Source organism: Rhamphochromis sp. 'chilingali' (assembly GCF_963969265.1).
Source record: "Rhamphochromis sp. 'chilingali' genome assembly, contig: SCAFFOLD_132, whole genome shotgun sequence".
NCBI classification, from domain to species: Eukaryota; Metazoa; Chordata; class Actinopteri; order Cichliformes; family Cichlidae; genus Rhamphochromis; species Rhamphochromis sp. 'chilingali'.
Window position 1 is genome coordinate 32,600 of NW_027667122.1, and position 15,401 is coordinate 48,000.

At 44.1% G+C, this 15,401-nt stretch overlaps 1 protein-coding gene across 3 annotated transcripts; it reads left to right on the plus strand.

The window, feature by feature from the left end:
• The first annotated feature begins 7,213 nt into the window (after positions 1-7,213).
• On the plus strand, positions 7,214-15,374 carry LOC308391427 (uncharacterized protein). 3 transcript variants are annotated; one of them, XR_013970613.1, is made up of 4 exons: positions 7,214-7,603; positions 10,337-14,328; positions 14,490-14,641; positions 15,025-15,374. XR_013970613.1 is itself a non-coding variant. In XM_080907987.1 (2 exons), exons 1-2 carry the CDS (start codon positions 7,369-7,371, stop codon positions 11,971-11,973), a joined length of 1,872 nt encoding a protein of 623 aa, XP_080764113.1. In that variant the 5' UTR covers positions 7,214-7,368; the 3' UTR covers positions 11,974-15,374. The 3 variants fall into 3 exon arrangements, 1 of the variants encoding a protein (XP_080764113.1); XR_013970612.1 differs by having other exon boundaries at positions 10,337-14,641; XM_080907987.1 differs by having other exon boundaries at positions 10,337-15,374.
• Positions 15,375-15,401: the final 27 nt, after the last annotated feature.

Sequence of the window (15,401 nt, forward strand, 5' to 3'; positions counted from 1 at the left end):
ATATTCGGTTTCAGAAAGGCTGATAACAATTAGTTCAGTCAATGCGGAGTTGCTTTAACCCCAAGTTAAACGCGCGCACGAGGATACATAAAGCCCTGATTAGTGGAGCACAGATTAAGCGAGTCACCATGGAGACGGAGGGAAAGAAGGTGCGGTCGACGTATTTTACAGCGCTTGAGGCCGAAACCCTGATGGCAGCATATGCCGACAGCATGCACATCTTGCAGAAAAAAAGTAACACAGCCGCAGCTGCAAAAGAAAGGGAGCATGCATGGCAAAACATAGCCGACAGAGTCAATGCGTGAGTGTTAATATAAACATTGATCTAGGGATCTCCACCCATTTAACACGTTATCTTAGTATATGTTATTCCATTTTTTATGTCATACATGTTATTTTGTGATGTGATGTGAGCGCAGGTGCAACCCAACAGGCCCCAAACGTTCCTGGCAGCAAGTAAAAATGAAATATAAAAACATAGTCCAAACAGGTAAGGTGTAATTGTATTATGAGCCACAGTGCTTGGTCTGTTTGTCCCATGTAAATCAATTGCAGTTAGAGGCTACATTAACTTACCGCCTGTAAGCACTCATTGAAATTATCTGAGCACATTACAAGTACACATTTGCTTACTCTGTATGCTCAAATGTGTGCCGTCACAGCCAACAGAAAAAAAGCGGAGGCCCGAAAAACAGGTGGGGGTCCTCCACCACCACCACTCACAGAGGCTGAGCAGTTGGCCCTCAGCCAAAACAGTGGGCGCCCTGTGGCCGAAGGCATCTCTGCGGGGACATCCTCTGTGGCAATAACCCCACAGGGCACAAGTGCCTACATAAGAGGTAAATCCAAAACAATACATGATGTGTATACATCCATTCTTCACAGTCACCTTGACCAAAATGAACTATGTCGTAGTGAAGTCATTGTCCTACTGTCAGAGATTTACAGTTATCAAACAGTCAGGTGAATAAACAACACTGAGACACTTGGAGACTGTTAACGTGCTGCACGGGTGAGGGCTCAGGGAGACACTCACTCACACCAAGCTGCAGTAGTTCGTCTTTATTTATAGCATAGCAGTGTCCTTTAATTTTGCGTGTGTGTGTGTGTGTGTTAATCTCTCACAGGGTGAACTTCCTGAGCGAGTAGTACATTTTGTTCTTTTCCTATTAAGAGGAACATATGAACATATACTGTAATGCAACATAAAACTCATAAAAGCGTTTCCACCTTAACACCTACTGATTTTGCCTTCCCTCAGTGTCGGTTGTCTCTGAGAGCATACTGACAATGAGGTGTATGGTGATTGGTATGTCTGGTAATTGCCAGTTGCGCCCACATAAGTCATGAGTGACCTGTATGAACCCCATATTCTTCCAGTTGATGGTGATGGTGTACTGCATCTGGTGCAGCCCCCTGTTGAGCCAGACCAACATGCAGTTGTGAGTACTCGTAATACTCCACAGACTACATGTGTCAACAGTAGAACAGCAATGTTGTTAAATGTCTCCACCACAGGCATATGATGATGAAACAGTGACAGCTGTTACAGAGGAGGACGCAACAGAGACACACCATGAGGTTTACAGCGTACAGTGGAAAATATAACAACTGACGACAATGTGGTACTATGATGACACCATGGACTTACTATGTCCCTGGCAGAGTGATGCTGGAAATGAAGAGGAAGAGGGTCCAGCCACTCCTACAACAAACCTGTCCACAGTAGGATGTTCAGCACTGATTTACAACCAACCTAAGTAGGCATGTACTATGGATGCCAATGCTATGTCCTGTGTTGCAATAGCTCCCTGTGAAGCAGCTGTACAAGACATATCTGGTCAGGAAAATATAGAAGTGCGACATGGAAATGGTACACCTCAAGCTGCAGATCCAGAAGTCCAAGTTGGAGATTGTACTGCTGGAACAACAGTTAAGGGTGGGTGGAGTGATCAGAGATGGACGGATCATGTCAGTGTTTGTACAACATACTAATATACACATTTATACTTTGTGTACAGGACATACAGGGCGACCAATAAAGCCAGTTGACCACAGAATCTGTGTATTTGTCTTGTAACATGTTGAGGTGACGGGTCACAGGAAATGGTTGTGACATATGGTGTCTCTGACTGCTCTTCCATCCTGTACGTTCGTGGGTGGGTCAGGATGTTCATCGTGTGGATCACTGCTGATGTCTGGTTCAGCTGGACAGTGTTCACCTCTAATCGTGGCAATGTTGTGAAGAATCACACATGCCACAATAATGTCACATGCCCTTTCTGGGGCGACCCGGAGTCTTTGCAGGCACTGGAACCGGGCCTTGAGCATTCCAATGGTCATTTCAACTCTGGCCCGTGTCCTGCAATGGGCCAGATTATAACGCTGCTGTGGGCCTGGTTCAGGGTCAGGGTAAGGGGTGAGCAAATAGGGTAAACATGGGTACCCCCTATCACCAAGCAAGTGGCCAGTGAACTCTCCTAGGACAGAAGAATACATGTCAGTGCAAACGTCCCTGTGGCAATTGGTCTCTGTATATTTCACAGTAACTTCGACCCACCATGTCCAAATTTGGTGCTCAGTGTACATTCCCGGAAGATTCGTGAGTCATGTACAGAGCCTGGCCACTTGGCTTCCACATTTGTGATGATGTTGGCAGCATCACATATGATCTACACAGTGCAAAAGAACACAAATTAGCATCCATTACTATGATGCCATCACTTGTTAGTGTGAAATGCTACAGGGAACTATGTACCTGTACATTGATGCTGTGGAAAGACTTCCTGTTCACATAGTCTCCTTCATTTACTGAAGGAGCAATGATTGGAATGTGAGTGCCATCTATACAGCCAATCACGCCTGGGAACCCTGGAAATTAATGTACCATTTAAGTAGTAGTTCAAATATCACCACATCATGCATTGGGTTTTGTTCATCCTGATACCTGCAATTTTGTGGAATCCCTCTTTGATAAATCTTGTGGGTCTATGACCGGGGAACACCACAAACGAGTGCAGGAGACGTTTCAGTGCAACTGTAACATTCCTGACTGCCCGACAGACGGTAGCCTTGGAAACGTGCTCAGCGTCACCAATATTGTACAGAAAGCTCCCGTTTGCAAAAAAACAGAGTGCAGTACAAAGAATATGTAATGGACTGAGAGCATGTCCGCGATGTGTCACATGAGCAATATTAGGCCTGAAGATGTTATTCAAATAAATTATAGATTGTGCTGAGAAACGGTAACGTTCGCACAGAAAATCATCAGGGAATGATAAAATGTCCAAACGCGCTCTGATCACTCTCTCCCGGCGGAGAGCTCTGCGGAGAATTTGGGCTTCAAGATCTACTGGCTCTTCGAGGTAGGGGCACGCCATGTCCGACACTTCCTACTGTCAGGTTTCCGACAAAGAGGCGGAGACAGTCAGGGTTAGTTGTAGTAAACCTGCTAGGGGGCAGGTTAGCTTCACGGAGTGTGTCGTCATAGTAACTCACTCAGGCTTCATCTGAACTCGCTTTGTGAAACCGAAAACCCAGAGTTTTCGTTAACTCAGGGTGTACTTACTCAGAGTTTGCACTAAACCGGCTTCCTGAAATAGGGCCCTGAACAATGTGGAGAGGGTGTCCTCTAAGTTCCTCGGCACCCACATATCCGAGGACCTATCCTGGTCCACAAACACATCAGCCCTAGTAAAGAAAGCCCAGCAGCACCTCCATTTCTTGAGGGTTCTGAGATTGAACAGGCTGCAGACTGAACTCCTAGAGTCCTTCTACCGTGCCACTACCGAGAGTGTGCTGGTGCACGCCATCCCTGTGTGGTACGCTGGTTGCACAACAGCTGACAAGAAGAGACTACAGAGGGTCATCAGAACTGCAGAGAAGGTGATCAGCTGTCCGCTCCCCTCCCTGGACTTAATTGCCAGCTCAAGATGTCTCTCCAGAGCCAGGGCAATTATAAAGGACCACCTCCATCCTAACCACCACCTCTTCAACATCCTGCCCTCTGGAAAAAGGCTCAGAACCATCAGGTGCAAAACCAACAGACTAAAGAACAGCTTCTTCCTGTGGGCTGTCAGAACTCTTAATGCAAACTAAGAGTGTGTAAAGACTTCCCCAACACATCCACCCTGACACTGCTGCTGATCATCTATGTGCAATATCTCAGTCTTTCTATGTTCTGTGCAATATTTTTGGCTCATGTGCAATTATTTTGGTCCCAGTCTGTTTCAATGTTTCCTACACATACACCATGTATATAGTTCCACTCACATATGTATACATATACACTGTTTTTTATTTTATTCTATTTATTTAATTATTTATTTATTTTCCGCCTTCGTTGTATATTGGTTTCTCTTCTTCTTACTTTAGCACCTTTGTGGTTCAGCTACCCAATTTCGCTGTGCAAGAAACTGCACAATGACAATAAATGACAATAAGGCTCTCTAAGCCTCTAACAAGCCCTGAAGTATGAAAGAAGCCCTTCGTTAAAAGTGCAGACTTAACTGTTCAGCTTCAACGTCAAAAAATCAGCACACAGATAAATATTGTTGGCTTAAATTTAAACTTCTTTCATTTGGAGGTAATAAAGGAAGGGACAGATCTGGTTTGAACTTTGATAGTTTCCACACCTTCTCTTTTCTCAAAGTACAATTTTTCTTTTAACAGGAAGAGTAATAAAATCCCAGACTACCAGTTACAAAACATTTACTGTCAAAGGTAATCGTAAATTCTGTGACTAGAAAAAACAGTGTTGGAGGAATACTATATCATTATTTTCACCAGATAGATTAAAAATGGCTGTGATGGCTTTAACTCCAGTAAGGGGTAGGGATTTTTTTGATGTTTTCCATTTTGTTAAGCTGAACTCTATTTTATTCATGCTGCTTTTGATCATTGTGCATTAGTTTCTCCTGTAGGTGTCAGAAAGTCAGCAAGGGTTTGTTTTCAGTAGTCAAAAAACTGCTGCTGTTCTGGAGCTTTTGGTCACATCACATGACCTTGATGATAGACGTATTAAAGTGGACCAGTTCTGGTTCTCCTTATTTGCCATTACCCACCTCTGGGTGAGGGCAAATAAGGGATGTTGATATCAAACATGAGCACAGTCCCAATAACGAGGTCAGTGTGTGAGCCAAATTTTCAGTCTGCCCTGAACAGTTTAGTTTACCACAGTTTCTCCTACTCTTGGATCAGAGGACGTAAAATGGATAATAAACACAAGCCTTTGAGAGGGGCAGCAAAGAAGAAAATTCTTGTTTCAGATGAGAGCCTCCTTTTAAAGCTCCTCTAGAGAGTCCAAAAATTAAAAGACAAAGCTGAAAGTGATCGGGATGAATCAACTTTGATAAATAAAAACCATGATTATACTTTTGACAAAAAAAAAAGGAGAAAAAAAAGCTGTGTGCAGGAATGCGGGAGTGAACTAGAGCAAGGTCAAGAAACAAGCTCTCACAGATAGATGCTGGCTTAGGGTCATGAAACTGTGTAACAGGTTAGGGAAGGCAGGACTGTGTGTGTGTGTGTGTGGGGGGGTGTCCATCCCTAGGTGAAGCTGCACTTGATGGAGGAGAAGAAGAGAGCCATTAAGGGGGTCTAAAATCTAAACCACGGCCCTTCTCAATGGTTTTTGACCAATCGGGTAGAAGCACATCTCTTTTATAAATATGTGTACCTCTAAGTTAGGGGCATCTCTCTTCCAAAAGTTGGTTACAGCAAACTACTGCAGACTGTGGCTTTCTAACTCGATAGCATGAATTATTTTGCTGCTTGAGGCAGGCTGGGAAAAGAGAAAGAATTGGATAAGATTCGCGACTGGAGATTTTCAGCAGGACCTCGGAGGAACGCTGTTCATTCACTCATCATCATAAATAACTGAAAGGTGAGCAGACACCTGTTGGAGCCCACTGCTTTTGAACTCTTTAGGGTCCTCCATGCCTTATTTGCTCCTCTTGGTGGAGCTCTGCAGGTCATTCAGGCAGTTCTGCCTCTTGAAGCAATGACCTCTGCCGGAGGAGTTAAAGAGCTCCAGCTCTGCTGGTGGATCCAGCCCATCCACGTCAATTAGGTACCTACAGACCAGGTACCCAATGTGGTTCACGCCATAGGTGCAGTGGACTTAAATCAGCTTGTCATTGTCCTGGCTCTCATTCAGGAAGTGCCTCGCTTCCCATTTGAAGCTCAGGATGGAGGCATCAGAGGGAACATGGTGGTCTTTGATGAAGATCTTGATGTAAAAGTAGGACTGCAGGATGTCGATCAGTTTGTAGTACCTAGTCATGAAGGTCCTGACTCTCCAGGTCACAGACTGTTTAAAAGGCACTTTGAAGGCATTGAATCAAGTCCCAGGGATCCTCTGACCAGCCACTGGTCTGGCACATCCTTCTTCTTTTTCTGCACAGCTATGACGTTTATACTCCCATCTGAAGCTTTTAGACCTGAAATCTGTCTCATTAGCTGCCCTAAATAAAATTAAATACCCCCCCCAACACTGCTTTGAATGAAGGTGCAGTTTTCATTGGGAACATTATAAGAAATCCAGACCTCTCAGATCACTTGCTTTCTGTCTCATGTCAGAGGTAAACCCGAAAAAGCAGTGCTAAGGACAGTAGCATAATATCCACTCCACCAGCCCATAATGTCCTTCGCAAATAATGGTCAGCTCTCCAAGCATAAAAAACGAGTCCAGAGGTTTCTGTTCCCATATACTTCCTACCAATACGATATTGCAGTTTTTATTATTAGAAATCCAGCTCCAGACTCTTCTGATTTTTGAAATCTGGTCATGATGTGCCTGTGAAACGTCAGAATTATTTTATTAAAGATTCTTTAATAATCTTTTTTAAAGATTTATTTTATTTTATTGTATTAAAGAGTAACGGTCAGTTCGACAGACGTTAACACTATGTGACAAGTTGGATGGTGTCTTCACTAACCTCTATATTTAAACTCAGTATCTGCTTGTTAATGGTTCTGGTACATGCAGAAATTAACAGGAGACGTTGTTAATTGACAATTTACCTAAAGCTTTATTATTGAAGCTGTAGATCTCTGTGAATTAGTGAAGACATTTTAAATTAAGGTGTTTTTGACAAATTTCGTGTCACGTGATGCATTGACATTTGAGGCGTTTACACGACACTGGAAGAAAAGTGAAAGCTGGAGACTTTAAACTGAAACCTGAATAATTTTACACCTTATTTCTCTGTCGGACGTTTCTGTCGGATTTTAGCTGGTAGCATAACAGCAGCTGTAGAGTCACATTCCGGTTCACGCAGGAAATGAGCGTCCGCCTCCAGTGACGCTTGCCCGGCGATCCCGGAAGTGTCTCGTCCTGTTTACATTCTGCTCTTTGTTCGCTGCAAAATGTCGAAAAAGCGGTCCGAGAGCCGCAGGCTGAAGGCCACCATCGAGCAGCGGATGGCGGCGGCCGCTCAGGAGATCTTCCGGCTGCTGCATGAACGCAGCCGAGCCGAGCTGCCGGAGCTACGGGAGCTGCTGGTGGAGCGGCTGTCGGCGGCCATCGAGCTCATCCTCAACGCGTTCGAAGCGAGCAGAGCGGCCGAGAGAGGCGCGGAAGATCCCGGTGGGGAGCGCAAAGGTCAGTGTCCACATTCAGCACCACACTGCAGCCTCAATTAGTCCCATTTACTGGCGCGCTCACGGTCCTCCCCCAGATCTTTTAGTGCTCATTCTTCTGTTTATATACGACAGATCTGAATGTATATGTATAAACTGATTTTCAATGATAACTTTATCTCCTTTCTGCATTTAAATACTCCGAATACTACATGGATTTAATGAAGTATTTGCACACAGTGCTATCAGGAAACATTACCTGTCAGTGTGGGAGTTTAGCCAGTAAACACATCACGTTTATTAGTTTCACATAAGTAAGTACTAAACTAACACGAGGCTCAAGAATGCTTGAGACTTCGTTTCAAATTTAGGATTAAAATACAGACCGAGCTGAAACAGTGTTGATGTGATGATGCTGGAATAAAGGAGCAGACATAAGAAACTGTGCAATGACAGAAGGAGACCAGATGCATGAAGATGGAAAAAGATGCTGGAGATGGTCCGAGACAAAGAGATGTTATGTGGTCCTTTCTGTACTTCTAGAGCAAAATAGTTCTTATTCGTAAGGGCTTTAAAAAACATTTAATTCAGTTCAATTCAATTCAGTTGTATTTATAAAGAACTGAATCACAACAGCAGTCACCTCAGGGTGCTTTATATTGTTGTAAGGTACAGTCGTGAGTGCATGCTCAAAATCATCCATCCATCCATCCATCCATTTTAATCCGCTTTGTCCGGGGCCGGGTCGCGGGGGCAGCAGCCTAAGCAAAGAGGCCCAGACCTCCCTCTCCCCAGCCACCTCCTCCAGCTTATCCGGGGGAATACCAAGGCGTTCCCAGGCCAGCCGAGAGATATAATCTCTCCAGCGTGTCCTGGGTCTGCCCCGGGGCCTCCTCCCGGTGCTCAAAGTCAACAGAAGCAAATTCACGATACACGGAAGAACTACAAATTACACTAGAGCACTGCGGACTGCTTCGGAGGCATTTATCACCGACCCTTGCTACTAGATCTCGCCCACAGTGGAAATGTCTCAGGCGGTGTGAGAGGAAACAGAAGAGGGGTAAGCGCGGAGGCATCCGGAGTAGGTTAGCGGCTAATCCACACAAACCCGCTATTCCCACCATTGAACTGTCCCAATGTGCACTCCCCTGGACAGCAAGCTGGATCAGGCTCGCTTACTTTGGTCCACTTCGAAGTCAATGAGGGAGTGTTGGGTCTTCGTGTTTGTGGAAACATGGCTTAACATGTTTCCACATGTTAACATTCCCAAAAGCGCCATTCATGCACTTTTGGAATGGGGTAGGGGGTAAGGCTCATGGAGGGGAACTCTGTGTTTACATCGATGATGCCTGGTGCTGCGACCCTGTTGTGGCTTGCAAACACTGTTCACCTCTGCTACTATGATCATCAATTGCAGACCATTCTACCTACTGAGAGAATTTTCAGCCATACTGTTTGTTGCTGTTTATATCCCTCCCTGCTCCATTAACAACAATTGGAGTGAGGCACTGAATGAAATGTATCAGCATGTCAGTGGAGCAGCAGAAGGCCCACCCAGATGCTTTTCTCATCCTGGTGGGCGATTTGAATCATGCAGACCAAAAGACTGCCCAAACTGGAGAAACACGTGAAAATTCCTATACGGGGAAACATGTAATGTGGCCTTCAGAGCCGGGGATGAGGTGAGCCTAAGAACAGCAAGGGCAAACCTGTCATGTAGCATCGCCACCTTTTCACTGATTCCTCCACCCCACTTGCACACAAACTCTTGCCCACGAACACTTGGATTGTGTTGGACACTGTTGTTTATAAAAGATTGTATTGTATTGTGTTGTATATAAGACTGTTATTTTATTTTTATCTCTATATTGTTTTAGTGCACAATGAGGGCCATGGGAGCATTTCAGTTTTAAATTCCTGTGTATGACTGTACATATGGTGTTTGACAATAAAGCTGACTTTGACTCAATCAGATGACCCCCCCCCCCCCCCCCCCCCCCCATGAGTAAGCACTTGGCCACAGTGAAAAGGAAAAACACCCTTTTAACAGAAAGAAACCTGTGGCAGGATCAGGCTCATCGAGGGGTAGCCACCTGCTACGACTGGTGGGGGGTGAGGTGAGGAAGACAGGACAAAGACCCACTGGAAGAGAGCCACAGATTAATAATAACTAATAATTAAATGTGAGTGGTGGTAAAAGCTTTGTCTGCAGGATAGAAATTATCAAATTAATGTGTGGCTTTACTTGTGGTTCCTGCACTATTGTTCCTTTGGTAAAAAAGCAACTGAATGTATTAACAGATGGAAGTTTAAGCATTACTGCAGAGTTTTATTTTCAGCATGACAGTGATCTCAAAAAACACCACCAATGCAGTAAAAACATACTTGGATGGAAAAACATGTACTGGAACACTATCAGTAACTGGTCTCTCCAAATCCCGCGCCTCAACATTACTGAAGCAAACTCTGGTATAAACGTTAATGTAATATACAAAGTTCAGGTATCAGTAGTTCAGTAAATTTAATCCCACGACAGCAAGAAAATGATTAATTTTAAACTACAGCAATGACAGGAAACAAAAGAAGCAAAAGTGTGTGCAAAACAAATCAGGCTTCTGGCGTGGACCATGCAGAAAGGGCATCAGAGGGAAAGTATGGGCGGGGCTAGTGTTTAGGTAACACATAAACCTTTAAAAAAAAAAAGTGATAGAGTCACATGATTTAAATAATCACATGTCATGTATTTTCTCTCCAGAGTTGTGTTTGTCAGTTGGCGTCACGAGTCTCTCTGACAAGAAACGTCTGAAGCCAAGCAACTCGATAGACAACCAACTGAAGGAGACTCTGCCTGGCACATCCTCCAGACCACAGACCATCTCTGAACTGGATCGCCAGCTGGCCTCTCCAGATGATCCAACAGGAGACGAAGAACAATGTGAGAACGACAAGCAGTTGGTGTCTCACCTTTGCAGAGTGTGTGGGAAGTCCTTTGACAGGAAAGGCTTTCTGATGAAGCACGTGGAGAAGCACTTGAAAGAGGCCGACTGTCTGTGTGGTCTGTGTGGTGAGCGTTTTGAGTCCAGTGATGGCCTAATGCTGCATCTCCAGATGCACCGTGACAGCACCAAGACATGTGATGTCTGCGGCAAGAAGTTTCCCTCAATCCGAGCTCAGGAGATGCACATGAGGATGCACACTGGAGAGAAACCTTTTAGCTGCGTTGTCTGCGGGAAAGGCTTCAATCAGAAGGGCAACATGGTAACCCACATGAGAATCCACACGGCAGAGAAGCCATTCACCTGCAACATCTGCCACAAAGAGTTCAGTCAAGGCAGCTCGCTTGAACGACACATGAAAGCTCACGACGGACAGACACCGCTCAGCTGCAGCTTTTGCGGAAAAGAATTTGCAAAGAGTGCTGAGCTGAGGCGACATATCCGGTGCCATGGATCAGATGAGCAAACGACCATCAGTAGCCGGCACAGAAAACCCAGCCTGACCCCTTCTCACTGCTGCAAGGTCTGCAGCAATGCGTTTCACAACAAAGGAAACTTTGTGAGGCATGCAGAGACACATCTAAACCACCCTGATTGTCTCTGTGGCATCTGTGGAGAGCGTGCAGAGTCCTCTGAGAGTTTGCAGCTGCACATCCAGAGTCACAGAGAAACAAGCCGGATCTGCGACATTTGTGGCATAAGCTTCAGAGACATGGAGATCCACATGAGGACACACACGGGCCAGAAACCATTCAGGTGCAAAGACTGTGGGAAGGACTTCCCCAGAAAGGGATCGCTGGAGAGGCACATGAAGCTGCATGCTGGTGAGCGGCCGTTCATCTGCGAGTTCTGTGGGAAGACTTTCATAGAAAACACAGTCCTAAAGAGGCACATCAAGAGCCACATGGGAGGGAAACCACGAATATACTCCTGTGAGGTCTGCGGCAAGAAGTTCACCATGAGCCAACACCTGGATGTTCACAAGAGGATCCACACTGGGGAGAAGCCATACACCTGTAGGGTGTGCGGGAAGAACTTCAGGCAGATCGGAAACCTGGACTCTCACATGAGGATCCACACGGGTGAGAAGCCATTTATCTGTAGCCTCTGTGGGAAGAGGTTTCGCCAGAAAATCTCACTCGAGACACACGAGAGGTTCCACAAGAAGGAGAAACCCTACAGCTGCCAGCTCTGCAATAAGGGCTTCGTACAGAAGATCGACCTGAAGAGACACATGCTAACTCACACAGGGGAAAAACCCTACAGCTGCCAGGAGTGTGGGAAGAGGTACCAGGAGAAACGCTCAGTGGAGTCACACATGAAGGTCCACAGGGGAGAGCAGCCTGTCAAAGACTGTCAAAGACAGGAAGTTCAGCCTGACTTCATCCAGCTGTGAGCTGCAGACACAGCTCCTGTTAAGTCCTCAGTTTGAGAAGCTGTTGCTTCATGAACATGTTGAAGTATATTTATGTTCCCATATCTTCAGAGATGATATAGACAGTGTCAGCTGGACAGAATTGAAATTACCATAAAGATCTGAGCTTCCTGCCAGACAGTGTGGCTGCTTTTATGCAGAAATATTTGAGTTTTTTTTAAATTAAAACTACAACAGTCAAGATTCCAGTCTATCACTTTTAAATCAGCTGAATGAAATGTGTAAAACTCAGGACAAGGAAGCTTCACAAGAGACAGCCCGCCTAAAAGAAGTATCCTTCAGGGGGCGGCACTTTCTGATAGTCTAGGAACAGCCAGGGTGGAGGCTCAAAACCTTCGAGCTAAAACTTTGAAACATGCATTAAGAAATTAGTTAACAATCGGTAATTTTTACAAATGACGTATTCTGGGAGCTCCACAGATAGAAATAGTTTCTAGTTTTCAGTGTTTTTAACAACTGAGTTTTTCTCATATTATTTCTTGGTGTTTATGGAGCAACATATTAAACATATAAGGATGCTGGTAAACAGGTTGATCGTCCACAGCTACAAATCTTAAAAATGAAATAAAAAAAGTCTATTTTGGATTTTAGGTTGTGTTTAAGTTTCAAGTGAATACAGTACATAAATTAGGGCTGCCACGATTAGTTGACTAGTCATGATTACGTCGACTATCAAAATTGTCGACGACTAATTTAATAGTCGACACGTCGTTTGAAGCTTTGTAAGATCCCAAAAGACACAGGAATAAGTAGTAGGATTTAAGCGTGTAATAACGGACTGAAACAGAAGATGGCAGCACTGCATGTACAAGGATGCCAGCTGCCGTTAAACCCCGAAGAAGAAGAAGCAGTGTCCGGTATCGTAGCTGTGTCCAAATTCAGGAACCGCATCCTCCTGTGCCTGCATTTGTAGGCCGATTACGTTACAGCGACATGACGAAGACTGTCCAAGTTTGAAGACTCCGACAAATGCGGCCGACAAATGCGCCCTTCGTTTCCCCAGATTTGAAGGATGGGTCGGGTGTATACTTCGTGGCCCTACCTATCCCAGAATTCTTAGCGTGGCCCTGCTCAGTTTCCAACAATGGCGGCAGCTAGTTAGTTTTAATATTACTCTTATTATTCTTTCTGGGTCACAAAATAAACGTTTAACATATTTTCAGGCGAGAATGTAGCTGTGTAAACCTCAAATATCTGCTCAGTTTATCAAGACACCAGATATTTTCAAAAGAGCTCCGAGGTTTTCGGAGACGTCTGTTACCCACCAGCTCGATAGCTAGCTGGGGTTCAAGGCTCACTAGAGCCGGTGGGGAAATCGTTTTCAAACCCACTGCTGTCTTTCGCTACTCAGGTTAAACATGATACATAGTCATTTAGATAACTTAAAAATGTTATTGTTTGGCTTTTTTCAGTGTTTTATTTGTTCCTGAGTAAATCGGTTTGGCTGAGATTAAAGTTATAATTTTTACACAGCTGAATAAACGTCAAGCAGACAACTGATTATCAGAAGTGTGAGACGCTCGAGAATATACTCCGGTGTGCTGTTATATTTTAGATAGCAACGAGCACACGGCTGAGTTTATCAAACTCCACCGAAACAATCAGCAAATGTCATTAAAATTTAATAAACTATCATCTTGTCTTTATTTTTAGTTAGCACATACCTTAAACACTTAAAGCTGTAAGCTAATGATAGTTATATAAGAGCAGATGCTGCTGGTGCAATCAGCTGTACGTTTTACGTCCAATGGATGCATGATCTGATTAGTCGACTAATCGCAAAAATAATCGGTGACTAGTCGACTATCAAAATAATCGTTGTGGCAGCCCTAACACGATTATTACAAGTATGTATTCATGTACTGTTGTGACCTTTTTATTCATACAAATATTTCCTACCATTAATTTGAATCTGCTTCTGTAACTATTTATTTTTAGATTTTTACAGGAATTATTCCATTGGTGGAGTGAATATAATCGAAGGTTGTGGGAAATATGTGCATGTTCGTGAACATAATCAGCAGATTGTGTTATTTTGCAGTGAACTGTAGCTAGCTGAGCTGAGCAGCTTCAGAGTGTGTTGTGAAGTCCAGAGGTTTGAACAGGCAGGCAGGCATTGGGCAAACTCGCTGCTATTTATAAAATGTTTGTAGCCCAGTGACTGGATTCATACCTGACCAGGTGTCCCTTTCTACATCCCACACATTCAGCCAGTGTTCCACATTTTGATTTTCCTGCATTTTCATTTTTTTTGTATCTCACAGGTTTGGACATGGCAATGCTTTCCTCATGCTAACTTAGAGGCTAGAATGTCTTGTAAGTCGCTACAAAGAATTGGTATGAATATGATGGAAACTACCCAAAAGAAAGAAGAAACTGAACCAACAACACAAGCTGACAAACTGCTTCTCCCTAGGATGAAGCCAGTGGGAGGCACTGAGTCTTGTGATTTTTTTTTTTTTTGTGCTATTTTGCAGTTTCATACAAGGATGCATTAGCATCATAATGAGCTTGAAAGAGTCATATCAGCCCATGGATGTACCCCCTGAAGCCCCACCTTGGAGAGAGTGGAGTGGGAATCTGACAGGTGGATTGGAGAAAGGTCTGCAGGGATGTGGTGTAGACAGAAGTGAGTTTTATCCTCAGATATGACTACGTGGGTTGAGGATACCAGCAGCAGGAATGAAATAAAATGAAATTTCTGTCTGTAATTTAAATAGCTTGGTCACTTTAAGGCCAAATGGAAGCTTATACAGCAAGCAACTGACAAGATCAGCAGTTTTATACAGGATAAAGATACGTTCCCATGCTCAGTCACCATAAACGCACAGTAAGTTATTAGAAACTGCTAGTCCATGACCGGGTCCTCACTTCACCTGCTGCTTGTCGTGTAGAGATGTTCAGGAAATTTGGAGCTACTGTGTGTGTCACCAGTGTCTTTATGAATAATTATCCTTTCATTTGATTAAGATCTTGCTTTTTTTTTTAATGGGGTACTTGTCTTATTTATAGGGATTGTCATGTCTCACCAGAGAAGAAAACAGGTGATTCATCAAAAGACTTGCTGCAGGACTAGAAAAAGGAGAAAAGAAAACTAAAAATAACAAGAATTTATATTACTGACAAACTTTATTAACAACCTGACTGCATCCAATGAGCTCTAGCTAACAGCGGCACCTGTGTCAGGTAAGTCCAAGGTGAGTGACAAACAGCAGCTCAGTGATGACCTAGTCCTCTGACAGTAAACTAGGAGGACAGAATCTTGCTCCATCTGGCTGCTGCTCATAACGGAGCCAACAAGGCAGCTGCTGGACCACATGAGGACTATGGATTACTGTGGACTCAATCTGAACCAGATTCCTATTTCTTTAAACTTTATTAATAAAGTT